The following is a 27,804-nucleotide window of genomic DNA, read 5'->3' on the forward strand; positions in this document are numbered from 1 at the left end:
TCATGGCAAAGGCTGTGAATACTTATGTACATGTGCTTTCTCAGTTTTTTTTATTTTTCATAAATTTGCAAAAATCTCAAGTAAACTTTTTTCACGTTGTCATTATGGGGTGTTGTGTGTAGAATTCTGAGGAAAAAAATGAATTTAATCCATTTTGGAATAAGGCTGTAACATAACAAAATGTTGAAAAAGTGATGCGCTGTGAATACTTTCCGGATGCACTGTAGGTAATACACCATCGTTTGGAATGACAGAGACATAGCAATCAAACGGACAAAGAGACAGACACACTGACACTTATACTTTTATTAGTTTTTGAAGCAAATCTATGGAAACTATATCCTAAAGCACTAATTCTCAGTGAAATATACCTTATTCTTTGCAAACAGTCCACACAATTAAATGTTCAGTATAATTCTGAATAGTTATTATAGCTTAATTGTTAGTGTTTATTATAGGTAATAAGAAAATTGAAAAACTCTGATATTAGTTGTTTGTGTACATGCATATTGTATTTACAGTTTCATTACTAGTTTATTTTTAAATTGAGTTTTAAATAATGTCATTAAGCCTGATATCTTAGTATAAAGAATTTAGTCAGTATGTGCAGAATGACTGACCAAGTAGCTATTCCTACACTTACATCTATGTTATATGTTTGCCATACTTAGGAAAATTGCATTCAGGCAGTTTTTTCTTCACATCCTTCCCCTTCATGGACATTGGACTGGAATGGACTTCCAACAGCTGTCAACCCTACTGAAGGTAGGTACTATATTATTCGACAATCAGACAGTGGTATAACCTAAGAAAAAGAGGAGGAAAATAAACAAATCCAAAAATTAATCAAAACACATTTTCCTAGTGGCCTATATTTCCTATGTCAGCCAATGCATTTTGTTTTTTGCAAGCTGGGAGCAAAGGCCTTTTCAAAGTGATAGTTAAGGGACTTATTTACATTTTAAACTTCCTTTACAAAGACGGTTTCTGAGCACTCAAACATTTATGAATTGTCAATCTCATCTAGTTCCGGATTCAGCAGTATACTTTGTAGATCCTTTTACGTCCAAAACTACACTTATTTGTGCTTTCTAATGCATTTACTTTAACATGCATTTGTGACATAATAAGCTTTATTGGGTATATATGTAGAAGACCTTGGATTCGTCAGAGACTTTCAATCCATACTTTGTATTTTGAAGAAACCAGCCATTTTATATGTTTAGCTTTTGCAGTTTACTTTCTAATTAATTTTTTGTTCACTTCTTGTAGACATTTTCTGGAGTTTAATTCTGAACCTCACTTTTATAAATGTATTGAATTGCAGTATTTTATTCTTCACAAGAATTTATATTTATAAATTTATTTATATTATTAACCTCTGCAAAAAAGAGGGGTCAATAGGGACTTATTTTGTCCTAAAATTAAATACTTTGTAAATAATTATTAAAATAAAATAAACATAATGTCAGTAATGGATAGGTTCCAAGGGTGTCGCATCCCTGAAATGGAATATGCATTTTTGAATGTTATGTTATACTGTCTGTGGTGGGTTGGCACCCTGCCCGGGATTGGTTCCTGCCTTGTGCCCTGTGTTGGCTGGGATTGGCTCCAGCAGACCCCCGTGACCCTGTGTTCGGATTCAGCGGGTTGGAAAATGGATGGATGGATGGATGTTATACTGTCAAATCTATGACACATGAGTTTGGCAGTTGGGAGCAGCCTTAGTTTGAACAATAAATACATTGACTGAAATTTCAGTTCTTCGTGGTGTCAGTGTTTAACATATTATTGTTTATTACATCAACTATATCCACACAAAAGTAAATTTTGGGGTGGGTGATTTGGGCACTTTTTTGATTTTCTGCACTGGGCTGAACTGATCTGATATTAGAAGAATGATACTGCTGTTTTCATTTTAATTAAAATTTAATTCCAATTGTCCTTTGCCTGGGCAATCTGCATCAATTGCAAAGTTTAAGTTTGCATTCAGGTGTTTTATTCTAAATGAGTAATCTTGCAAATTCTTATCAGAATACTAGGTTATGCTTAAATGCATATTCATGTATAATTGGTGTTCAGGAGAAGCAAAAATACTCAATGGTTCCAAAGTGCAAGGGGCTACTGATTTTCATTGGGCTGTTATGGTACATGTTACTAGCTGAAAAACTGAAAGTCTCGGAAGGAAATATTTGTCGATTCCAGTGGACCTTTAACCACTGTATTTTGTAGGGCATTGCTTGATACTTCATATAATTTCAGGGAAGCCTTCAGAAGTAATTCAGTAGTTATAATTTCAATGGCTGTCACCAGCCAATGAATATGGAATATATTTCATGAGTTGAACTGAATAAAAACTCCTTAGTAAGGAGGTAGCACAACCATGAATTTTTGGAAAGGATACTGAAAGGTAGTAGAGCGAACACTAACTGTGCTTTGTGAAATGGGCACTGCCATTTTGGGAATGACTGATTACATAATTGGGCTTAGTGAGATGGCAAAAATTTTATTTTTTGCATATTATGCCATAGTGACCCCCGTGACCCTGTGTTCGGATTCAGCGGGTTGGAAAATGGATGGATGGATATGCCATAGTGCTCATTTGCCTTTATATTTCATTTCAAGTGGGTTATATATAAAATATGCAAATACACATCATTCACCTAGCACATTTGACATAAAATTAAGTGTAAGTCTAAAGACTTGGAACACATCGTTGTTACTGTTATATTATCGGAAGAGTTAATAAACATCTGTTGATATAAATTAACTATTTTTACAATTGAAATTTAGCATGGATTTTATTATGGTGTTTTATATGTTTATAAGACATTTTGCACACTCACCAGTAAACCTGATTCAACTATAGCTAGTAATGTATCTGTTCTGCACTATAGAATTGCAGGCAAAAAAAAATCTAAGCACAAGGACCAGAAGAGAATATATAAAAATTGATGGGCAAGCAAAATATCTGAAGCCAGAAATTTAATTAGAGCTAAAGAATTTCAAAATCAAGCCACTAATCAACGCCAGACTCAATATTGACATGCCTTCTTATGTCTTCTCCCATAAGTAATTTTCAAGCACTACTGTACCACAAAATTTTGAGAACAATTTCAAGAAACTTGGACACATGATCCCAACGTGCTGCTATTTTAAATACAGGCAGCATGGTGATATCATGCAATGCATTTCCGACCATTATGTGGTAACAATTGGAAGCTGTCTCCAACAACAATATGCCTTTGAAAAAAACAGAAAAATAGCAAGTGGAAAAACAGAATTCTCGTAAAAATAATATTAAAAATATTAACTATGCTCTGTTGCATAAATGAGCCAAGAAATAAGTTGATATTTACATTCCTCACATGTCAAAACTTCAAATCATGACAGTATCTAGTAATAATTGTATTCTAGGAGGTTATTTAGAAAATTAAAAATAATTAAATATTTTTTTTGTAATTTTATTGTTTGCTTTCTATATTTGTATAAATTAACTTTTATACATTTATGCACAATAATATTATAAAAGAAAATTTTATAAATGTCCATTATCAAAAATGCAAATAAAGCAATTTGCAGACTTGTTATAATCAGAATGAAACATTAGTGTCAGGATTCTGCTGGCACAAAAATAAGGCAGCTGCATCATGTTTGTTTCAGGTGACAGGAATGTCATGATCGAACTGTTTTAAATTTTTTTGAACAGTTCCTTGGTCTCTAAAATATTTGAAACATTGTTTCTGGGATTATAGAGGCCACATAATCCAGTGGTTAAGTAAAAATTTTCTAGGTGTTTTAACAGTGTTGAATATGAAATGCATTATTCTGCTATGTCATCCTTCTTTTTCTAATGGAAATGCTGCAATTTTGAGACCTTTCTGTTTACGTTACACATGCTGTTGCTAGGTAGGTAAGGTCAATCGGAATTGGGAGCTGCATTACATCACTGGGTTGAAAACATAAAGGTCATAGTCATACACTTCCTGGTTGTTCAAGCTTGGAAATACATCTTAAAACTCTTGAATGGTTTTCTTTTAGACTAATGAATGATTTCTGATTACAGACCTTTTCTTTATTTTGACTATGTCTTTTGGTTTACATCTTGAATCTGCTTACTAAGCACTTTAGTGGTTTTTAACTCTTGCTGTAATGATTGGGAATCTGAAAGCATGCAAGTCCCAAAAGCACTTCCAAAAAATGCTTACTAGAGGGTGGAATCCTTTGATAGATTCAAAAAGGGCCAAGCAGAGTCTTTATAAAGTGAAAGATTTATTGTTACAAAAAGGCTGTGCATGTATATGAAGCTCCGTAGAGCACACAAGGCATCATGAAGGGCAATCTAAAGTGAACAAGTCCCAATATACATTCCAATCAAAATGGTCCGAAATCCCCCCACATAACACATGGAACATATCAAAGGCAGATTGCATCCAAAGACAAAATAAAAAATAAAAAAAGATGCACATTGTCAACATAAATAAAAGAATTAAGAATGAACTAAAGACACATAAAACATGAATGAGAACCCCAGACTGGCTGTGATATAACACTTGATATGCCCCTTTAACTATGATTTTGGTTGCTCATTCTGATCTTGTCTCTTCAATTCTTGTTTTTTACCATTTTGACCTTGGATAGTTTATATTGCCAACTTCCGTCTCCTGACTCCATACTCATTTCATTACCCGCCTTTTAGGGCGGGAAGTACAAGGAGGAGCCAAATTATGTGTTGGTATTCCCTAAAAACAGCCCTTTTATAACACCTTATAAAGCTACCGACAAGACTCTTATTTCCTTTTCAGCCCTACAAAGCTGAAGCTGGCCCTGTCTTGTTTCAAGGAGCAGACTAATGTGATAAACGAAAAAATGTCAACACAAAAATTGAAGCGTGTACTTAAAATAGAAATGCAGAGTAACAAGAAAAAAAACAAATGAAAAACAAAAATTATCTTCAGAAACTCATTGCAGACAACCTCATGAAAATAACATCAAGCAGGTACAGTACAAGTTTTAACTAAGAGCTAAATTTCACCTACACAAATGAGTTCTCTTACATATTAAGCACTGTTTATGTCACATGTACAATTAACAGCAACCACTGTAACACCTGCACACTCTTGGTCAAAGAGCTGGCACCATCTTGCAAGCAAAAATATAAGGCACCAGACCACTGTAGCAACACTGTGGTTAATAATGAATAAATGATTTAATCAATTAGAGGCACACTCAACTGATGTCATCAACTATGGCACCTCACAGGTACTATATCAAATGGTTATTGTTTTTGAAGTGGTAAAAATAATTTTAATAAATTCTGTATTATGCTTTTACTTTACAGTAAACACATCTGTAATTAGTTAAAATTAAAAATGAATACTATAATGGTAGGCATTGAAGATTATAATTATTTGAATTTAATATGCTTGAAGGTTCTAAATGTAAATGGTTAATTTGTTAATAGGTAAGTCTTACCTTGTGTTATTTTCAGTCTGCTTTTAGTAATGGTGGCAATAAACAGAGTTGGTCAGACTCATCACTGACCCTGCAGTAGTCATAAAATGTGGCTGGCGAAAGGTTGCGTATTTCTTGTTGCTGGCATTCCCTGCTCTGACTCTTCTCTTCAAACAGGGTTTAGTACCTTTTGCCCTTTCAGGGTGCAACTTTAGCTCTACTACCACCAGTGTAATACAGTTTCCTTAAGAGATCTTTTGTGGATCTTTCTTTTGTACATTGTTACAGCAGTAGTTCCATTGTCTTCACAAAGACAAAATGATGTTCGATGAGCCCTTCTACAGTAGATACAAAATGGACAAATATCTGATTAAATAGGTGATCACTCCCTTTGTTTTGATAAACAAGGTCTCGAGCAACCAATTACTTTTTGAACTTGTGTAATTAATTTAATGGAGTCCAGTTAAGTACATTGAATATGTTTCATAGGAATTAAAAAAAAAATAAAATTTGATTAAATCAAGGTCACAGCATCTTCCAGCACTGAATATTTGGCTGAGAAGTGTACTAGAGCTCCAAGAAGCCTTTGGCAGTGCTCAAAATGTAACAGTCTTCCACAAATAAGTTTGAGGAAATTGTGCATATCACAATTGCCTGAGCCCTGAGGAAACAGATCAGTTCCATAACAACAATGAATACTCATCCAAATGTTCTCAGTCATTGAGGTTAATTTACTTAAAGGAGACAGGGACAAAAACGGCAATAGGTTTAGAGAGACAAAAATATTATTTTGATATCCAGTTGTACATTTGGTGTAATTTTGTGTCTAAAGGATCTCTATAGGTGCTTTCTAGTTACATTAGTTATTGATTTTATTAATTAAAGTGCACAGCCATGTCTCCTAAATAGGTAAAAAGAGTTATTTTTATTTAATATATTATGGTAAGACTTTCAACACTGAATTATTGTCACATTTTCTCTGTGTCAAACAAGTAAGCTCCTAGATAATTTCATATAATACATTTAATATACAATACAATATTTATGTGCACATGATAATAAATATGAACTTGGATTTATAATTAAAGCAAATTTTATATTCTTATAACTTGATAAAATTCAGTTTGTTTTGTTATTATTAAGTACCCTTCTACGTATTAACTTGGTACAGGTCTCTAAAGTATTTCTGAGTATTGACCCATAAATAAATTATTTATTTCCAGCTGCACTTTAAAGCCATATACCCCAGCGTGTTTAATTACATATTTTCTTCCATAAAAAGATGGTTTCCATGCAGCTACAGGAATCAATTTGTTTTATTCCCAGCTAGGCCATTCTGTGTATAGAATTTGAATTTTTTTCTCATTTTTGTGCTGGTTTTCTCCAAGTATAGCACTTTCCTTCCATATCCTAAATGTGAACATGTTAATTGTAACTGTAAATTGTGTCAGTGAGGGTGTTTGTGTACATTTGTAGGAGTTCCATTGAGGGTTGATTCCTACCTCTCACTGAATCTACAAAACTGAAATGAATACAGATTATCGGGGAAATAGATTTAAGGACTATGTGTTTAACCAAAGTTTAAAGAAATTTATTTATTTTTTTATCCTAAATGCCTTTATAGATTCACTGAAGAGATGAAGCTGAATTAGTTCAGTTGGTATTCTCTTTTTTACTTTAAGAAATTTATTTTGTACCTTAAATTGAGATTTATGTTTATTTTCATAATGAAAATACTCCATTTGTTGAATTTTTTGTGTCTTTCATGTACTATATTATCTGGAGACTATCATCTCTGAGATGCAGTAGTGAAGATTGTTGAGATATTTTGTTATGGTTCTGTTTTGTCTCTTATTTGACAGTTCTGATTTTGATCAGTATAGCACGTCATTTTAGAGAATGTACCGATGAATATTTCTCTTAAGGGGAAAAACGTTTAATGTTAGCAGGGAAAAATTAATTTTTGACTTTCAGAGTTATTTTCAGTACTCTTTAGGATGTTTATCTGCTGTGTATTATGTTCATTCTGATTAAGATTTTTCATTTAGCTCCAGCCCTCATCTAAATTATCAGTTTCTTGTTGAGGCTAATCTTTGATTAATGTTCCTGGGTGCTTTGATTTGGTGCAAATAGGATATTGCTATGCCACATTAATTTCATGGATTTCATGCTTTGCTTCATGCTGTGCCAATACCTTCCAAACAATCCATGTAATGACATGTCCTAATACTTGTATGAGTGGATCTCTCTCTTTGGCTGTTTACATGTGAATTTTGTACTTTAATATGAAATCAAAATATCTGAAACTTTAATTTAACAATTAGCAAACTGTCAAGCTATGTAATTGTTTGGTTTATATTGGAATAATACTTAAGAAGTATTGGTAAATCACTTTTATTAGACACTTTTCTTGTTTTCATTTCTTTCTTTTGCTGTCATTTCTGTCTGGTTTATTTGGACAAAACATTTCATTGTGATCAAATATATAAGCATTTAAATATTTGAATTTACCCTTTAACTATAGCGACAGGCCACATCTATTTCATGTATGAGATTTGTCTATTACAGGAACCCCAACACCACTGCACATAAGCCAGGAACCAAGCCCAGAACTTATTCTGTCATAGGGCACCGTCATTAACTCAGTCACACCAGGGGCCTCATGTATAACGCTGTGCGTAGAACTCACACTATAACATGGCATAAGCACAAAAGCGGGAATGTGCGTATGCACAGAAAAATCCAAATGCAGGAATCTGTGCGCACGCAAACCTTCATATTCTTCCACTACATAAATCCCGATCAGCGTGAAAAGTAACGCACGTGCACGCGCCTTCTGTCCCGCTCCAACTCCTCCCAGAATTACGCCTCTTTGAATATGCAAATCGATATAAATAGCCTTCTGTGAAAAGACAATGGGAAAAGCACGGGGGAAAATTTAAGAATTTCAGCAAATACCAAGTGGAGGCAAAGGAAAAACGTACTATTTGTTGGTTTAAACAGTGGTATAATCAACAAAATGAAGTTGATCGAGTGACAGAGTGTCAGAAAAACTCGAAAGATCAAATTCACAAAGTCGCACAGTGCCCGAAATAAAAAAGAAGTCACATATCAAAGTCGCCCTGAAAAGGCGACTCGTAGCGGACTGTCTGAGTGTCATATGAAAGCTTATTAGGGTACAGAGAAAAAAAATAGACACACACAGGGGAAAAAAGCACAAAATGTCAACTTTAATATCGAAATTTCCACTTTAATCATTTTGTCATTAAAGTAGAACATCATAAACTTCATCTGAAAATCGTTTATTTTACTAGTTTCTCAAGTAGCACTTTAAATGCTTTGTTCTGTATTTGATCTTCTATGTGCTCTATGTGTATGAATCACTACGTGCTTCCGTTTTTTCTCTTTCTCCGACAGGACACAGAATCCATTGCATTTGTGATATTACAGCTCTCTGAATAATTACAATACTGAGATGTATGCGTGATATCTTTTTCATGATGATAGCAATGAAAGCATGTTATTAAACATGGGAACACGGTGGCGCAGTGATTGTTCATATCTCACGCAAGAGGCTTGCTGCGCCATGTGCGACCTTCGATGAAATAATTTATTACAGATGTACTGTCTCTTTCAAAAGTACTAACCTCCAATTCCTGTCCTTACTTTTCTTTCTCCAAATACCCAATCGCCACACAATCAGCTCTGTAATAGACGTTAAGCCATCTGTAAGCTTAGAAAGCCGATTCTTCAAAACTTTTAAGGAACATTGAAATATCTTCATAGTACATGTTTAATTATTCTATCTGTCTATCCTTCCAGTGTCGCGTCAGCACCAGCAATAATACAGCGCAAGGCAGGAGCTATCCGTGAACTAGCTAGCGCTGCGGCACCGTGTCCTCACATGTTTAATTATTAACAATACAGATTATTTAAATAAAGTTAAAGTTTTATCTGTATACTATAAGCAACATATTTTGCTGCATTTCATCTTAAAAATGATATCATCATCATACGCACTTTATAAAGTGGCGCAGGTTGTGCAGTATTATAACTAGTGCAGGTTTACAGTGAGGTAATTGTACTTATAAGTACAAACAGTTCTACAAGGAGCACTTGATGGACTGATTGAGTGCATTTATAGTTCTTGGGATGAAACTGTTTCTGAAACGCGAGGCCCGTACAGGAATGGCTTTGACAGGTTTTGCCATGGTTGAGGTAGTGTGTGCTTGAAACTGTATACTGATCAGCTGCTGCTGTGATTCCCCACTCAGATACAGTGATATAAATACTCCGAGTGGTGCAGTGAGAGTAATATGGAAAAAGTTGATCCGCTGTGGCAACCCTTAACGGGAGCAGCTGAAAGAAGAAGAAGATGCAGTGAGCGTAACAACGCTAAAGCAGTTATGGTATTTGGAATATTATGGCTATTCCCTGGACCATTATATTGCTACAGGTTAATTACAATCAGATGCATTACACTAATAAACAATATGCAGTTAATTTCAGTGTATTTATAAAGCCACGTCAGGAATGTGGGTCTAAGAAAGAAAGGGTGACCACACAGGAACAGTAGCACTGCTTTGACGCTGGGTGCCGCCAGTCTGCAAAACCGAGCGGAGAAATTGCGTACGCCAAGGTATGAGGTACCGTGGAAATGTGTGTGGCTTTACGCCAAGTTTAGGTTTTATACATCGCTATTTGAGAGTGGAAACGTTCGTACGCAACATTTCTGTGCGTACGCACCGTTTATACATGAGGCCCCAGGTGAAAAAGGAAAAGCCATATTTTACCAAATATTTATAGATAATTAATGAGAATAGTAAATTGGAGAACCTGGAGTAGACTTGCATAGTAACAGTAGGAAGGTGCATGCTCTGTGGAGACAGTGACCTGTCTGGTAATTAAAGTCCAGTCTCTCATGCTATGATGCAGCAGCATTCCAAACCTGTTAATGGTCTTTTCTTTGTGAAACAGAAATACTAAATCTGTAAGTAATATTCAAGGTGCTAATTGTACATATCTAAAAGCTATAATGTAAAGGAACTAGAAGCCCATGAATACCTAGAGGTAAATAGTAGTTAACTGCTGTTGATTTTAAGTAATTCTATACACCATATTAATAGGATTGCCTGGAGATACCATGAGCTCATGCTACTGTCTTACAGTTCGAGAGTCCTATGTTAGAAATCCAGGCCTGGGCAATAGCTGTATTTGGAATTTGCACATTCTCCTTTTGTCTGCATGTTTTTTTTACTACATCTCAAAGATCTGCATGTTATGTTAATTGGCCCAGTGTGAGCCAAATATTCTCAGCAATTAGAATGTTGGCCCATTAAAGCCACAGTGATAGATACCAGTTCTCTGCAACTCTGAATTATAAAAATGGGTTTGCATATTGATTTTATGAATATAAAGACATTTTATCATATATTTTTATCTATACTTTGAAATTCTCTGCAAATGCACAAGATAACACACAAATATTCTGAATAAAAATAATGTAATTTAAGGTCTGATTGAAATAAATTAAGCTCTACTAAGGCAAATGAGTACTTGTGCAGGTTAAATAATGTCATTGTTTTCTTTTACACAGTTTTGATAAGAGTGTACAACAAGTACCACTTAACTTTTTTGTAACTTTCAAATACTTTACTGTCAGATATTTAGTGATAAATAAAATTAATTTTCAAAGAAATAAAACATGAATACATTTCACAGAAGGTGCCATTAATACAAACTTCAGTGCTTACGGTACTATAACTTAATTTTACAGTGGATTCTTTAGATGTGTGAGGGCCATGTTCCTAGTAAGTTGTGTAAATCTATATATAAAAAAATAGAATGTGTGTATTTTCCCTGTACAGTCCTAAACCCTTTAACCAATCTGGACCAAATTATGCATAGTTATTCTCTAGCCCATACGAACAAGATAGGTTGCCATGAAATGTGGACTCCCCACCCCGTCCCCCTGGTTTGCTGTAGCAAAATTTTTCCTCATGAAAAATGTGGATACTGTATTGGGGGTCATTGCTTTTTTTATTCAACCACTATTTTATTGAAATGATTTTGCCCTTACACACCATCCCAACAAAATTTTAAAATCATTTTTACTTGTCTGTTGGGGTCATTTCCCTATAACCACCCACTATGCACTGTTGTTTGCGATGCTTCCAAATGCTTACATCAGTTCTTATTGTTAATATATTGATTTAGGCAACATTCAAGTCAATGAAGCTTCTGTCTTTAACACTTCCATGTGGCTTCCCTTGAGAGTAAGTCAAAACAATAAAGAATGCTGTTCTTACATTTAGATAGTGTAATTATATGTACCATAAGAGTCACCTGTTATAAATATAATGACAGTGTGATGGACTGCATCTGAAGGTTTCAGAATGAAACACATGCATATACAGTATATGATATTACCATAGTCAAGGATTAAAATAAGACCTGTCTCTACTATTCCATTCTGTAACATAAGGGAAAACAGGCCTTATTTCTATATGAGAGACCAACCTTCACTTTTAGTTTCTCAGTGTCGTTACATGATTTTTAAAACACAATTTATTATCAAGATAGATGCCAAGGTATTTATATATTTTATTCCATCAGGAGTAGATATTGTCAAGTGAGAGTGATCTTTGCTTAGTAAACAACATACATTTTGTGTTTGCATTTAAGAGAATTTAAATACTAAGCAGCTGTATTTGAAGACTTTTAAAAAACAAGTTGTAAGTGTTCAATGGACAGGCTTTTTTCTCATCAGTGCAATATACAGCTGTGTCATCAGCTTAAAGATAGACACTACAGGATTCTAAAAAAGACATAATATAATTTATGTATATAGTGAACAGGCTTGGGCTCTGCATTGACCCATTTAGAACCAATAAGAAAGTCTGTTCACAGGTTTTCTATTTTATGCACCAAAATTAATCAGAAGGGTAACTGTAAAACCAACTGCATGCTATGGAGTTTAAAGTAATGGGTGAAAGCCTTTCTAAGAGTGTAGCATAGCCTGCTGTGTCAAATGCAGTAGACAGATCCATGAAAAGCGCAACATAATACTGATGATAAGATATTCTTCATAACCAAGGAAACAGCAGTGGTTGCACTATGTTGTGCTCTACACCCAGATTAATTATTACTTAATAGTGTGGTATGTCCGTGGCTTCAAAAAAAAAAAAGGCCAGGTTTTAAATCCATAAAGCTGTGTCACTCTCCATGGGCGCGATTGCGCGACCACAGGTAGTTAGTGAGGTAGTTGGGGTGAGTTGCACCTGCATGTGTGGGTGTGATCGTTCTCAATTGCTTAATTGGCTTCCTGCGGCATGTGATTAAGGAGCTGCGCCCACGGAGACAAGTGTGTATATATACTGGCCGGCACAAAAGGAGAGGAGATGAATCAAAGAAAAGTAAAAGATCAAAAGAAAAGAGGTTAAAAGACGTTAAAGGCAGTCTTGGCGATGAGCTGGCCACCTGGAAGGAGGAAGCAAAACGAGTTAGGGCCCCGCAAAGGAGCTTTGGCTGTGGCACTCTAGGGATAGTTCACCCCACTGAATATTCGGGTGGAGTGTGGCGAGCAAGGCAGGTGTTGTCCCTAGGCTTCCGAGGTGCAACCAAGTGAGCGTGAAAGGAAGAAGGGAGGAGAGCTGACCTCAGACAGTCTGGCTGCGATGTCTGGAGGCATTCAAGACGGGTCTGCATAATGGAGCTCGTGGCTGCTGAGTCTCTGCCAGCTACACGAGCAATGGGTGAGCCAGGGGAGAATGAGAAGGAGGTTGCCTGAGATTGAGAGGAGGTAGCCTGCATTTTTAACCTCTGATTTTTAACAGATTTATTTATTGATTTTTTTATCCCCACTTTTCACTAGATTTTTATGGATTTATATATGTACTGTTTTTAGAACACTGCACAATTGACACTTGTTGGTTTTACTTTTGTGTTGACTGTTTTTTAATAAAAGCACTTGAGCACATTTTCCACCATCCTCTCGCATCATCAGAGAATTGTCCTCATTTGTCAGCTCATCTTGGTTATAACTATCAATGGTGTTGGTTCAGCAGACTCCCATGTGAGAAAAGGAAGTCTGTAGGGGACCAGCATCTGTCAGCTCATCTTGGTCATAACTATCAATGGTGTTGGTTCAGCAGACTCCCATTTGAGAAAAGGAAGTCTATAGGGGACCAGCATCATCACAAATAGCAAATGCTTCATCTTTCTTCCCCCATAAAACATTGGTCAGAAGTTAGATCTGTTTTGTCTGGCTTTCTATAAGAGACCTTCCATTAAGCATTCCATTTATGATACTTCCAATTTCAGGTAGTCTCTGTCAGACCTAGAGTTATATCTTTGGGTATTTACCCTTGGACCAACATGGAGATGGTTAAAGTTTCCCACAAATCTACCATTTTGGTTCCCTGTTGAATCAAAACATGGTGTTCCCTAAATCTCTGTTTTTCCTTTTAATGCCCTGAAATTAAAGACACGCATCCCTATTTTAAGTTCCTTAGTTTTATATGCTCTAAATATAATATAATATATAATGAAAGGGAGGTCAGTGGAATGGCGAATATGCAAGGAGTAGAGTTGGCGAAGGTAGATGAGTTTAAGTACTTGGGTCAACAGTACAGAGTAATGGGGATTATAGAATAGAGGTGAAAAAGAGAGTGCAGGCAGGGTGGAATGGATGGAGAAGAGTAACAGGAGTAATTTGTGACAGACAGGTATCATCAAGAGTGAAAGGGAAGTTGTACAGGACAGTGGTGAGACCATCTATGTTATATGGGTTGGAGAGAGTGGTACTGACCAGAAATCAGGACACAGAGCTGAAGGTAGCAGAGTTAAAGATGCTCAGATTTGCACTGGGTGTGATGAGGGAGGTATGGGTTTAGAAATTAGTACATTAGAGAGTCACCTCAAGTTGGATGGTTGGGAGACAAAGTCAGAGAGGTGAGATTGCGTTGGTTTGGACATGTACAGAGGAGAAATGCTGAGTATATTGGGAGAAGGATATTAAGGATAGAGCTGCTATGGAAGAGGAAAAGAGGAAGGCCTAAGAGAAGGTTTATGGATGTGGTTAGAGAGGAAATGCAGGTGATGGGTGTAACAGAACAAGATGCAGAGGACAGAAAGATATGGAAGAAGAGATGATCCACTATGGCAACCCCTAACGGGAGCAGCCGAAAGAAAAAGTTTTATATGCTCTGCAGGTATGGCAGAAATTTGATTAACATCTTTGCACAACTCCAATTTGGCACATCCATAAACCCATCTTTTAGAATACTTCTCTTTGTATGTGTGGCAGGCCCATCTCTTTTCAGCCATGGACTGGTTGGGGCTTTAGGACATTTGGTAATATTTATAATGACTTTTGAATTGACCATTCAAGTTACTCAAGTCCAGGTTTTCTGGTCCAACTTCTTCCTTCTTTTTCTATCTTCAAATAAGGTAAACAGGGGCCCAAAATCCTCTGTACTCCCTTCCCTCATTAAATTTTCCTGATTATTATTTTTAAGTCTGCTTAAGGCATCTGCTATACTTCTACTCTTATTTTCAGTCTAGCAGAATCCTCCAAACATCTCAGTTAACAAAATACACAATTTAAATTTGTACATCACCTGTACCTCACCCCTTGTAAACTTTATGCTTTGCATCTGGCTATTGATTTCATCTGTCAATTCTGTCCTTTAAATCATTCTGGCACTTCTCCATATGTTTTGGAATTGCCCTCCAGATTCTGCTTTTTGGGTAAATGTTTCCATTTGCAATTTTCTTCTCTTACCTTGACTTCTATCCAGTGGAGGATATTTTGTCTGGGAACCATCTATGCTAAACTAATTTTAGTCTTTTGCTAGAAAGCTCACACTCTGTGAACTTTAGGAAATCCTCTTTTTTTAATCTAACATTACTTGAAGTTTTTGGCAGTGCAGATCAGTGAATCATCTGTCTCCAGTATAGAGAAGAGGAAAGCTTCTGTGCGGTTGGCAGTGGTCTTTAATCTTAATCGTTAATTCTCCCCTTTTCTTATTCCATTTTTTGGACTCATTGTGTCTGTCTGGCCTCTCTCACCAGTTTACATGGACATCAGTATATTTTAATCCTATATAATCCCTTTGTACAGGGCAATTTTCAATTAGATGCCATGAAGGGATGTTGAAATTTTGTTTTTCTGTGATTCCTGATTGTTTTCCAGCTTTGATCTTTCAATAAAAAAAAAATTCTTGATTGAAAAAAAATGTATCAGTTCAGCAGAGGCCATACCATCTGTTACTGAAATCCTTGTTCTTATTTTTGCTGAATATATAGATTTCTTGTGATTGGGGCAATTTTCCTGCTGCAGAATGAGACCAATCTATCCTTTATGGTATTGTCAGTGGATGTTTGGCATTGAGGATGACATCAGTTCTGACCAGATCACCGACTCCATTTGCATAAATGTGTCCCTAAACATGCAGGGAACCTCTGCAGTCACTGTTGCATTCAAACACTCATCTGTCAATTTCTTCTCCAGACAAACTACCACCTCCTTCGGCCAAATATTTCAAATTTGGTCTGTCCAGAGCACATACTACCATTGTTCAGCACCCCTTGTGTGGGTCTCTTTGCCTTTTTCCACTTTTAAGGATTGGCTTTTTGGAATTAACTCTTACATGAAGACTACTTCTAGAAAATCTTCTCTTAACTGTGGAGGGGTATAAGCTGAAAGCAGTGCTGGACTTCTTCCATTTTTGAAGGGATGTCAAATTGATGTATGTCTTGTCTGCTGTACTCGGTTTCTGTGGCCAATCTCTTCATTTCTGATTATCAGCCTTGCCTTTATGCTTGTGCTTCTTTTACTGACACAATAATGTAGAAAACAAAAATCAAGCAAAAAAGGCAAATCTGATAATCAGAAGTGTCCTTTTTATGTTTGTTTATCTATAGAGTTTATTTATATCACAAATATATTATCAAGATATTCGGTTTTAATGCTTTATTTATTTATTTCTAACTGTTTCATTTTGTTCACGAATGAACTATTTCATTCATTTGTATTTGTTAATGCTTAATATAGCTTAAAAATGGCTTACAAGCTTCCAATTTTAAAGTATTGTATATGTAGAAACCAATGACTGCTGCAAAATATTTTGTGCAGCTCTTAACAAATGCCATTTGTTCCTTTTTGTACACGGAATGAAACACAATTACTGGAGTAACAGTTTGTTATAGTGGTTCATATGTTTTTGATGCAGGATTATTTGGTTAATTTCAGTAAAAAACAACTGTTCCAGTTCTTATTCTGCTCCTTGTTCTGTAATATTGTTTGTTTGTCCAAATCAATCAAAATAGCAAAATTCTTACCTCTAGTTCCTGTAGTCGTTTATCTAATTTAAAACTATTCACTAATTTGAATAGACTGTACAGGTAAAATAAAAAATTATATTAAAAAGCCAATAATAAATTAATCACAATAAAGTAAAATGCATTGCTATAGCCAAAGCTGAAAAATGACACTGAGCTAGAACTATAATCAACTTTTGAGGCAATTATGCCATTACTATACTGAATGTTTTTTTAATTGATTTATACTTTTTACTTTTGAAAGTAAAGGTTTCAAAATAAGTAAAGGTTCCAAAATAAGTCTTCAGAGTGACACCATAGGGGAACCATTTTTGGTTTCAAAAGAACCATGAGGATTCAAGAAAGAACCTTTATTTATTTCGATCCATAACCAATTTCATATGCAAAGAAAACTTCCCAGATTGAAACAGTTCTTTGTCAAGCAATGGTTCTACAAGGAGACACATCAGAGACATTTTAGAACCGTGGTTTTTAAGAATGTTGTGATATTTTAGAACAAGTCAAGCATTTTTTCTGTATCATTCCATTTTAAAAGTGAAGTCTTATGCAGAAAAAGGTATTTGGAAAGGAGCCAAAATATTACTAATCTAGCTTGCTTTCTTTGGATTCTTGACGGAGACAGTTTGCTGTGATTTATGAAGCCTGCGGCCAAAAAAGATGATACAGCAGCAGTGGAAAGCAGAACATCACAACAACCTGCTTGACAACTGAAGAAAACAAAGAGCATACTGTAAAAATGACAGACCATTATTTCATAGTTTTCCTGGTATGGGATGTCTGTATAATGGAATGGAACATTTTGCTTGGAATTGTCAGCTAATGACAGGGATAAGCATGTGTTTTCAACGCTTTTATAGTGAATTAGTATTCCCTTACAGCCCTTGTAATCTTTCTGAAAATTTTTAGTAAATTCTCAGGTTAAATATTCCATCAGGTGTACACAGACTTCAAAGTAAATAACATGCATTTTCAGTCAAACGAAATGTGAAAAACATCTTGAAAAATATGGGATAAAAGTTGTTGCCCTGAAATCCATGACATTTGTTTGCTGTTATACCATGCATGAAAACGCTCATGGGAGTTCTAACCTCCCAAGGTTAAAATTTTATTGGACTTTGTGGTTAAGGTGGAATACATCTCTGAAAGGCCACAATATGAAGGTGAATTCTACATAATATGCATCATGTCACCTTATAAATTAAAATAATTATTGTGCATGTATGTCACCATTTATAGAACACACTGCCATTAATGCAGCCATAGATAAAGTTGGACCTTCAGTTTTTAAAGTTAATACTTAAGTGGCAACATTAAATAATAATACAGGGCCAAAATATATGTTTTTGACAGAGGAGGATGCAAAGGTACTGATAAAGATGAAAATGGGTAAAGCATACAGCCAAATTCTAGTGGTGTTGGTAATGCTAAAGGCAGTGGAAGGTTCTGGAGTTGCATAGTTGCGCAACATGATTGTGTATGAAGGAAGAATTCTTGAAGACTGGAAAAGAAGTGTGCACATTCAAGTATACAAAGGAAACGGTGACCCATTGGAGTGTGGCTCATATCGAGCAATTAAGCGTTTAGAGCAAGTAGTGAAAATGGTTGAGAGACTATTAAAAGAAAACAATTGAAGATCAGGTAAAAGTTAGCAAAATGCAGTTTGGTAGGAAGTCAGCAATCATTGTGATCTTTTTTCTGAATTTGCATGACAACAAAAGCATATGGTTAAGGGGAAGTGCATTATGCACTTGTAGACCTGGAAAAGGCTTTTGACAGAGTCCTATGAGAGATGATGAGGTGGGCATTGAGAAAGTTAGATGTGGTGAATGGTTAGTGTCTGTGTAATATCTCCATATGAGAAAGCAAAAAATGTGTTCATGATGGCGGATAGAAATAGTGAAAATTTTCAGTTGGAGTTGGGGCTGCACTAGTGATCCATATTGAATCTGTTGCTTTTCATGATAATGATGGAGGTGGTGATCAGAGAACTGTGTAAAAGATTTTATTAGTCTTGCTCCCACAGAGTTTCATCCTACATCAGCTCTAAATTGCAAAACTTGCATTATTAAAAAATATGTCCCTGTCTTACCTAAGTGCCTGGGTTTCCTGACTTTTCATTCTGCAGATGTGCAATTATTAGATAGGACATGATTTTGTTCCCTGGTAGATGGCAAGCCATGAAGGTTGCCAATGAAGTGTCCAATGTCCATTACATACTGTATTTTTTAACTAGTCTAATAGAAATGCATTTTTCATTAACTGAACTGCTGTACCTTTAAACATTTTCATGTTTCTCTGAGTATTTGCTATAAAATATTGAAGACTAACAGAGATGGGATAAGAGAAATAGTGTGCAATGTACAGTAACGGTCAAAAGTTTTAGAACATCTCAGTTATTTTGGACATGCTCGCAGTTTAATGTCTTAATGTTTCATGAAATCAAGGCAGAGAACAAATAAAAATGGCAAATAAAAAAGTCAAGGAATCATTAAGTGTACAGAATGTTACTGAGATTTTTGATTCATAAAAGTAGCTACCCTTTGCTGATATAACAGCCAAACTGTGGTAACCCTTTTGATTCAGAATACCACACACTGTTCAAGTCACCAACTGTGCCTCCAGCAAAAAAAAAAAAAAAAAAACCCAGATCATCACACTTCTGCCTCCATGTTTGACAGTTGGTGTCACACTCTGTCAAACCTGCAGTACAAAGTTTCCTCTTCCTTATTTCCTTATTCCTTATATTCCCTTTTCTTTACAATATATTCATCTTTCACCTATATATTTTGTGACTTTCTGTCATTTGAGGGAAAAGAAAGTGGGAAACTTGTTGTAAGCAGTGTCTGGGTTACACTGGGCCTAGTCCAAGCTTTTTCTGGAAGTGTAGCAGCCAGCAAAGGTATTTTGAGCCGATCCTTACAAGTTTTTCTCTTATACAGTATTTTGTATTGGTGAAAGAGATTGAGTGGCATAAACTTAAAAATACATTTAATCATGTCTTTCCAATTCAAGAATGTTTTATTTGTCTGAAATAATATTATAGGTGAGTATTATGTGCTGTTTCAAAAGACTGGTAATAATGAGGAAACACTCCAAGTATCAAAACATACAACAAAAACAAAACCCTGGCACCATTTATTCTGAGCTTGAACTTGGTCTACTATATGTGGTAGCTTAACTGCTTGCTTAACGACCCAGTAGTATAACTATGACTCCTTTGTTTACCTCTCATCTGTCTTATAGGAAAGTACAAACTTACACCAATGATTCAGTCCATCAATCTCTCTCTCTAACTTTCTTTCTGTCTTTCTTTACTCTCAAACCTAGTCTCTCTTTCTGTTGTCGGTGCACCATGCACTCACCTCAACTCCAATCTCCAGATTCAATGCTTCTTTAAACCTCTACACATCACACCAGATCCACTTTCAAGGCCTGTCTTAGAATGACTCTTGTGGTTGGAACGGATCTACAAGTCTTGTGGCTGCCAAGCCACAGTTCCCACTGCCAATCTTTGATACCATTGCACCAATAAAATCTGTCTTATCCTCAAAGGGGCAGGGTTATAAATTTTTCCTTAGGATTGTTATCCTTTGAAAATGTCAATTCTGCCCCCACAGTCCTACCTAGGGATTGTGAATATCCTCCTAGAGGTGTGGGGAGTTGCATCAACATCTTTCCATCTCACAGAGGCTTTAGTCCTTCATTAATGTTCCCCTACATCTGTCTTCTTCCTATTTTTCCTTGGCAAATGCTGTTTGTCAACAGAGAAACAGAGATGTTCTTTAACAACCAGTGTGGTTTTTTATGTCTCTTCATTGTCAAATGCCATCTTGGTGTTTTCTCTGTATCTGACAGTTCATTCCCAGGCAGGTAACCCATCAGAGTACCTATGTATTTTGAGATTGCAGGTATAACCACTTTGTATGTTGTGTTGAAAATCTGTGTCCTGTTAGATCCCAGTTTAGTGTTTGACTGGAGTATCATTTTGAAATTTTTTTTTTTTTTTTGCAAGTTCTTCTATGAGAGATGCAAGTTTATAAATAAATAGTAAGACATGCTGTTAGGTGTGTTTGTATGACATCCTATGCAGAATTAATTCATATATTCTGAAAACACTGCTTATTCAATCTACTTTAATCTCAATAATTTTTGTACAGAATAAATCATGAAAACATGCACATAAAAAAGTGCCTTTATCTTGTCAAAGTATTTCGCCACTTTACTGTGGCCAATGCTATCAATATATTTCATTATGTAACTTTGTGATTGTATAATGACGGTATATTTCAGGAAAATGTATAGTAGTAAAATGCTCCTGAGAAAAACAAAACCATTTTTACATCAGTCTACACAACTGAAGCAGTTCAACATATAGTGGGCTACTTTGAATCTTAATTTTTAAATTCAGATTTGGGCTGTGTTGTGTAAATTGAATAACAGGTTTTTCTACTTTATAGTTATAGTAACACTTTCTTTCAGTAAAACAACCCAGTAATTATTTTAGACAAAGTATGTTTTGAGCTTCTTAGTGGATATGTTGATTTAGTATCGGCTTGTATTGTTAAATTTGTCTCTAGTGTTCAATACTAATTTACAAGCAAACCTAATCATACCTAGTCATCTTGATTCCACATTTTAGCAGTGAAACAGAAAAAGGTTTGAGCTTTCATTTTATTGAAGTTTAGAAGCTTGAACAAGTCGATAGCCTCCTAAAATTAACAGCGACTATTAACGAAGTACTTAGTAACATGAAACTGTGGAGAGAGAAGTACTGCTTGGATTAAATTGGCTGAAATCTGACAAGTCACCATGACCAGATTACATTTATCCTTGAGTACTTAAGGAAGTTAGTGAGTACATATACTGTATAAACCTTTGGCATATCTTTGTATGCTGAGAACTTTTTAAAGTTGGATACTAGAAAATATTATCCTGTTATATTAATAGGGTGATCAGACAGATCCAAGAAACTATAGTCCAACAAGCTTAACATGCATTATAAGCAAATTAATGGAAGCAATTATTAAGTAAAAGATCAAGCAGTAGATAGTATACAGGCATGCGCATATTTGTGGCAGATAATATTTCATGTAAATATTACCTAATAATTATTTTAGAAGAAGTAAAGTATTACTTTAGGAAGTAAAATGTTAGTTTTGAATACACAAAGGAAGTCTGAAACTTGAAAGTTCATCCTATGAAAAGGAATATGGTGTCCTAATTAACTCATCACTTTGTACATACAGACAGTATACAGAAACAATCAAGAAAACTAATAGGATGTTAGATTATATTTCACAATCTGTGGAATACAATTCAAAGAAGGTTATGTTTAAGTTATATAATGCACTAATGGGTCTTTGCCTGGCATACTGTGTTCAGTTTTGGTCTTTGTATTACAAAAAAGACTTAACTACAGAAAATCCAGAGAATAGCAACTAGGCTGATTCCGGGACTAAGAGGTGTAAGCTATGAGGAGAGACAGAAGGAGCTGAACATTTTTAATGTAAGCAAATTGAGATTAAGACAGGACATGATTGAAGCGTTTAAAAGTATTAAAGGAATTAGTACAGTGGATGCCTGTTTTTATTTTAAAATAAATTCTGCATCAAAAACACAATGTTATGATGGGTTACCTCTTAAAAGCAGTTTCTTCAAAAATGTTGGATAGTTTTTCTTTACACAAAGAACCATAGACATATCAAATAAATCACCAAGTAGTGTGGTAGAAAGTAGGACTTTGGGGCCTTCAGATCTCAACTTAATGATGTTTTGGGAAATCTGGATGAACAGGATGACTGAGCTTCTTGGGCTGATTGACCTGTTCTCATCATAATTTTCCTAATGTCCACATGCCAGTTTTTTATTCATATTGAACTATGGCTTCTGCATGCAAGTAATTATTTACAAGCAGTTTTCAACTACCAGTTATTATTTTAAATATACACTAGCTGTTCTACCTCTCTAAGTGTGTTGAAATCTAAGTAATAAACGTAAACCTCAGCATTATCATTTGCAGTTCATCATGCAATGCATATGTCTCTATTATATGCCATTGGTATGGGATTCATAAAAGAAGTATCAATGTTTGTGATGTGCCATCTATTGGATTGTCAAAAAGAAATAACAACCAGACAGACACACAGACACTTATCCTTTTATTAAGGAGAATAGCATATTGATAATTTTGTGATATCTCATGAACTACAAAAACCATGAAGAAAACAGATTTTTAGAGGAGATGTGATTTTTTTTTTCTTAGTTGCATTTTCTGATTTACTTTTTAACTGTTTACTGAAAGATGTCTTATGGTAATGTCAGATATTAAATATTTCGTACAAGCCTTGTATAATAAAAATGCAGAGTGCTTATCAGTTACACATGTCAACATTCAGTGTCACTATTGGAATCTTAAAAAACTGTGCCCACCAGGCAATGGATCATAAAGTAAACAATACCAATACAGTAATCCCTCCTCCATCGCGGGGGTTGCGTTCCAGAGCCACCCGCGAAATAAGAAAATCCGCGAAGCAGAAACCATATGTTTATATGGTTATTTTTATATTGTCATGCTTGGGTCACAGATTTGCGCAGAAACACAGGAGGTTGTAGAGAGACAGGAACGTTATTCAAACACTGCAAACAAACATTTGTCTCTTTTTCATAAGTTTAAACTGTGCTCCATGACAAGACAGAGATGACAGTTCTGTCTCACAATTAAAAGAATGCAAACATATCTTCCTCTTCAAAGGAAACAGAGAGTAAAGCAAACAAATCAATAGGGCTGTTTGCTTTTTTAAGTATGCGAAGCACCGCCGGTACAAAGCTGTTGAAGGCGGCAGCTCACACCCCCTCCGTCAGGAGCAGGGGGAGAGAGAGAGAGAGGGAGAGAGAGAGAGAGAGAGAGAAACAAGTCAAAAATCAATACGTGCCCTTTGAGCTTTTAAGTATGCGAAGCACCGTGCAGCATACTTAAAAGCTGCACACAGAAGGTAGCAACGTGAAGATAATCTTTCAGCATTTTTAGACGAGCGTCCGTATCGTCTAGGTGTGCGAACAGCCCCCCTGCTCACACCCCCTACGTCAGGATCAGAGAAAGTCAGCGCAAGAGAGAGAGAGAGAAAGAGAAGTAAGTTGGGTAGCTTCTCAGCCATCTGCCAATAGCGTCCCTTGTATGAAATCAACTGGGCAAACCAACTGAGGAAGCATGTACCAGAAATTAAAAGACCCATTGTCCTCAGAAATCCGCGAACCAGCAAAAAATCCGCGATATATATTTAAATATGCTTACATATAAAATCCGCGATGGAGTGAAGCCGCGAAAGGCGAAGCGCGATATAGCGAGGGATCACTGTATCCTGTTTTTTATGTCATGAATAAATTCTTTCATTTAAAAATATAGAATATTTTTCATTTTGTGTTGCTATTGGTTGTTACTTTTAATTTACTTTTTAATTTAGTTTATATAAAAACTAAATTGTTTTGTGTATGATGACAAGTATATCATTGTAATTCAACTTCATAATGACTCTTTTCCTTCTAGACTTGTAATCTTATTGTGATGGAGAAACATGCATTCCTTAGAGATTATGATATCTGTTATTTAAAGTCTGAGGCAAGGGGCTTGACAGAGACTGTCTCTCATGAAACTAAACTGAAAATACCTTACATAGAATAGAGTACCTGAACTCATTGTTGTTGCTCCCATGCTGAATGATGGTGGTGTTGGTGGGAAAGCCATATGTGAACTAAAACTCAAACTTGAACAGAACAAGAGCCATGTAAATTTTTTTTCATGATTTCTTACATTAGTTATGTTTAATATATGTAAATATTTTTCTGTTAAATATGTAATTAAATGTTTGCAAAAAAAATTACATTTTTAGAACAACCATTTGTATATACTATAGATATAAACTGATCGGCCACAACATTAAAATCACCTGGCTAATATTGTGTAGGTCCAAGTCATGTGACCAATCCAGCTGTGGGATCCACAAGACTTCTGAGGGTGTCTTTGATACCTAGCAGATCCTCAAATTCCTGTAATTTATGGGGGGTGCTCCATGGATCGAACTTGTTTTTCTAGTACATCCCACTGATGCTTGATCAGATTGAAATCTGGGGAATTTTGAGGTTCAGTCAACTCTTGAACTCTTTGTCATGTTTCTCAAACTATTTCTGGACAATTTTTGCAGTGTGGCAGGGCACATTATTCAGTTCTAAGAGGCCACTGCAATCAGGGAATATCATTGCCAAAAAGGGATGTACGTGGTCTGCAACAATCTGGTATATGTCAAAGTAACATCTTTATGAATTCTGGGGACCAAGGTTTCCCATGAGAATATTGCCCAGAGCATCACAATGTCTCCGCCAGCTTGTCTTCTTTCCATAGTGCATCCTGCTGCTGTCTCGTCACCAGGTTAACAAAGCAAGTGCACCCAGTTATCTACATTATCTAAAAGAAAACACAATTCATCAGACCAGGCCACCTTCCTCCATTTCTCCATGGTCCAGTTCTGATGCTCCCATGCCCATTGTAATAGCTTTCAGTGATGGACAGGGGTCAGCAATGGCACTGTGAACAGCTGTGGCCACACAGCGCCATATGCAACAATTGGTAATGCGCTGTGTCTCCTGACACTTTTCTCTTATGGTTAGCGTAACATTTTTTTGGCAATTTCTGCTACAGTACCTCTTCTGTGGGATGGGACCAGATGGGCTTGCCTTCTCTCCACATCCGCATCAATTGCCTTTGGTGCCTATGACCCTGTTGCCTGTTTAGCTGTTGTTCTTCTTTTGAACCACCTTTGATTAGTACTAACCACCTCGTACTGGGAACACTCCACAAAACCTGCTGTTTTTTGAGATGCTCTGACCCAGTCATCTAGCCATCATAATCTGCCCCTTGTGAAATTGCTCAGATCCCTATGCTTGCCAATTTTTCCTGTTTCCAACACATCACCTTCAAGAACTGACTATTCACTTTGTGCCTAATATATACCATTCTGGATAAGTGCTATTGTAATAAGATAATCAATTTTATTCACTTCACCTGTCAATGATTTTAAAATTATGGCTAATCAGTGTCAATACAAACACAAAAATAAGATTAATACAATTTTAAGTTAATTTGCTTATTTTAAATAACTTCTCAGTTATTTAGACTTATATATATTTGGGTGTTTTAAAAGCTACTTTACTCCATTGAACTAGGTTATTTAAACATTCAGCCTATGTAGCAAATAAAATCTTTTTCTAATAAAGCAGATTTTTTAGTAAATATGTAAAAACTGGTTCTGTTTGAGTGAAAGCCATAAATTTGCTTGTTTTTATGACTCAGTTCCATTTTCTCTAGCAATTCATAATAGTAGATAAAATATAATTTAGGAGTATTATCAGTTTTCTTCTATAACAGTTGAAGTATAAATGTTAGCAGTCCTTACAGTTTTAATCTCCATTCAAAATAAATTTTAAAATTTAGAATTTTAGGAATACAAGCAAAGCAGGGTGATTAAGCTTGTGGCTTACAAAATATAAAGATGTCTGATTTCTCAATAGAACTTTAAAACACTACATTCAAACACTTCACACAGAGTTTCTGAAAATGGCAAAGTTTTTTTGTGAATACACTTGACTTGAGCATTCCCAGTGTGATGGATGGCTGGCTACATATTCCGGCCCTCACCCCCAGGCCGCCAGGAGGAGCTCTCCCGACAGCATGGACGTGCCCTGAATTCCAGCAGGGCCTCATGGACTTTGTAGTTTTTATGCACAGCCCTGCTGGATACCTTGGGGACCACCGGGAGTCACTGTAGGGAGGCTCATGGACTCTTATGTGCCCTATAACCTGGAAGTACGTCCTGGTCACGTGAACAGGAGAAATTACATACTTCCAGGTTGAAGAAAAGGACCTTTACCCTGACCCAGAAGTAATAAGGACTTGTGGACTGTTGGGCAGGAACACTTCCAGGTCAGGGGGTATAAAAGGACTCTGGGAAAGCCCAGACACTGAGCTGAGCTGGGAGGTAGGGTGGCAAAGTGTCTGGGAGAGGAGGATTGGTATTTGTAATTGGTTTATGGATTTATATGAGTAGTGTGGAGTGGAGGGTGCTTTGTGCACGTAATTATTGTACAATAAACAATAATTGTACTTTCACCTGGTGTTTGGAGTGGTACCTGAGGGTTCAAGAGGTCGATACAAGCCTCTACTGCTACACTAGTTTTCATACTCTTTCTCTGTACGTTTAGCATTTGTTTGCTCAGAAGTTGACGCACTTGCTGCTTCCTGAGCAGCTCTTCTTTTCTCCACCCTAGCAGCCCGCTTCTTCTCTTCTTTCTTCGGCATCTTTTCTCATTAAAAGTGATTAAGTCAGTGTTTGTGTTGCAATTACTTAGTACATTTTCTTTCATTTTTCACTTAAGCTGGCACTTAAGTCTTCAATCTGCCTCAAGAATTACTTAAGATATAAAGAGGTAGGGGACGAGGTAGAGGTAGTGACGGTGAAGGTGGTGGGGATGAGAACAGCGCCCGTACGCATGCACTGCATGGCTGCCTAGCTGGCCCCTGCCGAGAGCTGATTGTACAGCATGGTCCAGATCTAATTATGCAATTTTCATTATGCTATAACTTATTAAGTTTATTACATAGAGAATTCACAAAAAAATTCTTTTTGTTGCTGATAGATGGCAGCACCTGCCCTGCATTCGTTTATTACAAGATATTTCGAGCAATTCTTTTGTCTTGTATTGTTTTCCTGCATTGCATTAAAAGTTGCATAATTACATCTGGACCACCCTATACAATAAAATAAAATTAAAATAAAAAGAGGAATAACCTTGGAGGTCAATCATCACCCCGAAAGCGGATGGTAGATGCCACTTAGTATATGTGTACCAAATTTCAGGTCAATAGGTCAAACGGTTTGCGAGCTGCAGGTGATTTAAAATGGACAGCCACGGTAGCGTATTATATATAAAGATAACTAGGGGGCTTTGCCCACTGCT

General features: G+C 36.0%; 1 protein-coding gene across 1 annotated transcript in view; it reads left to right on the forward strand.

The window, feature by feature from the left end:
• Nucleotides 1-27,804, forward strand: part of gstcd (glutathione S-transferase, C-terminal domain containing) — a 110,976-nt gene that overhangs the window by 43,156 nt on the left and 40,016 nt on the right. The window contains exon 5 of the mRNA XM_028805190.2: nt 672-765. Within this exon, the coding sequence (XP_028661023.2) occupies nt 672-765 (94 nt within the window). The remainder of the gene's footprint in view (nt 1-671; nt 766-27,804) is intronic.

Source organism: Erpetoichthys calabaricus, chromosome 7 (genome assembly GCF_900747795.2).
Source record: "Erpetoichthys calabaricus chromosome 7, fErpCal1.3, whole genome shotgun sequence".
Classification (NCBI taxonomy): Eukaryota; Metazoa; Chordata; class Cladistia; order Polypteriformes; family Polypteridae; genus Erpetoichthys; species Erpetoichthys calabaricus.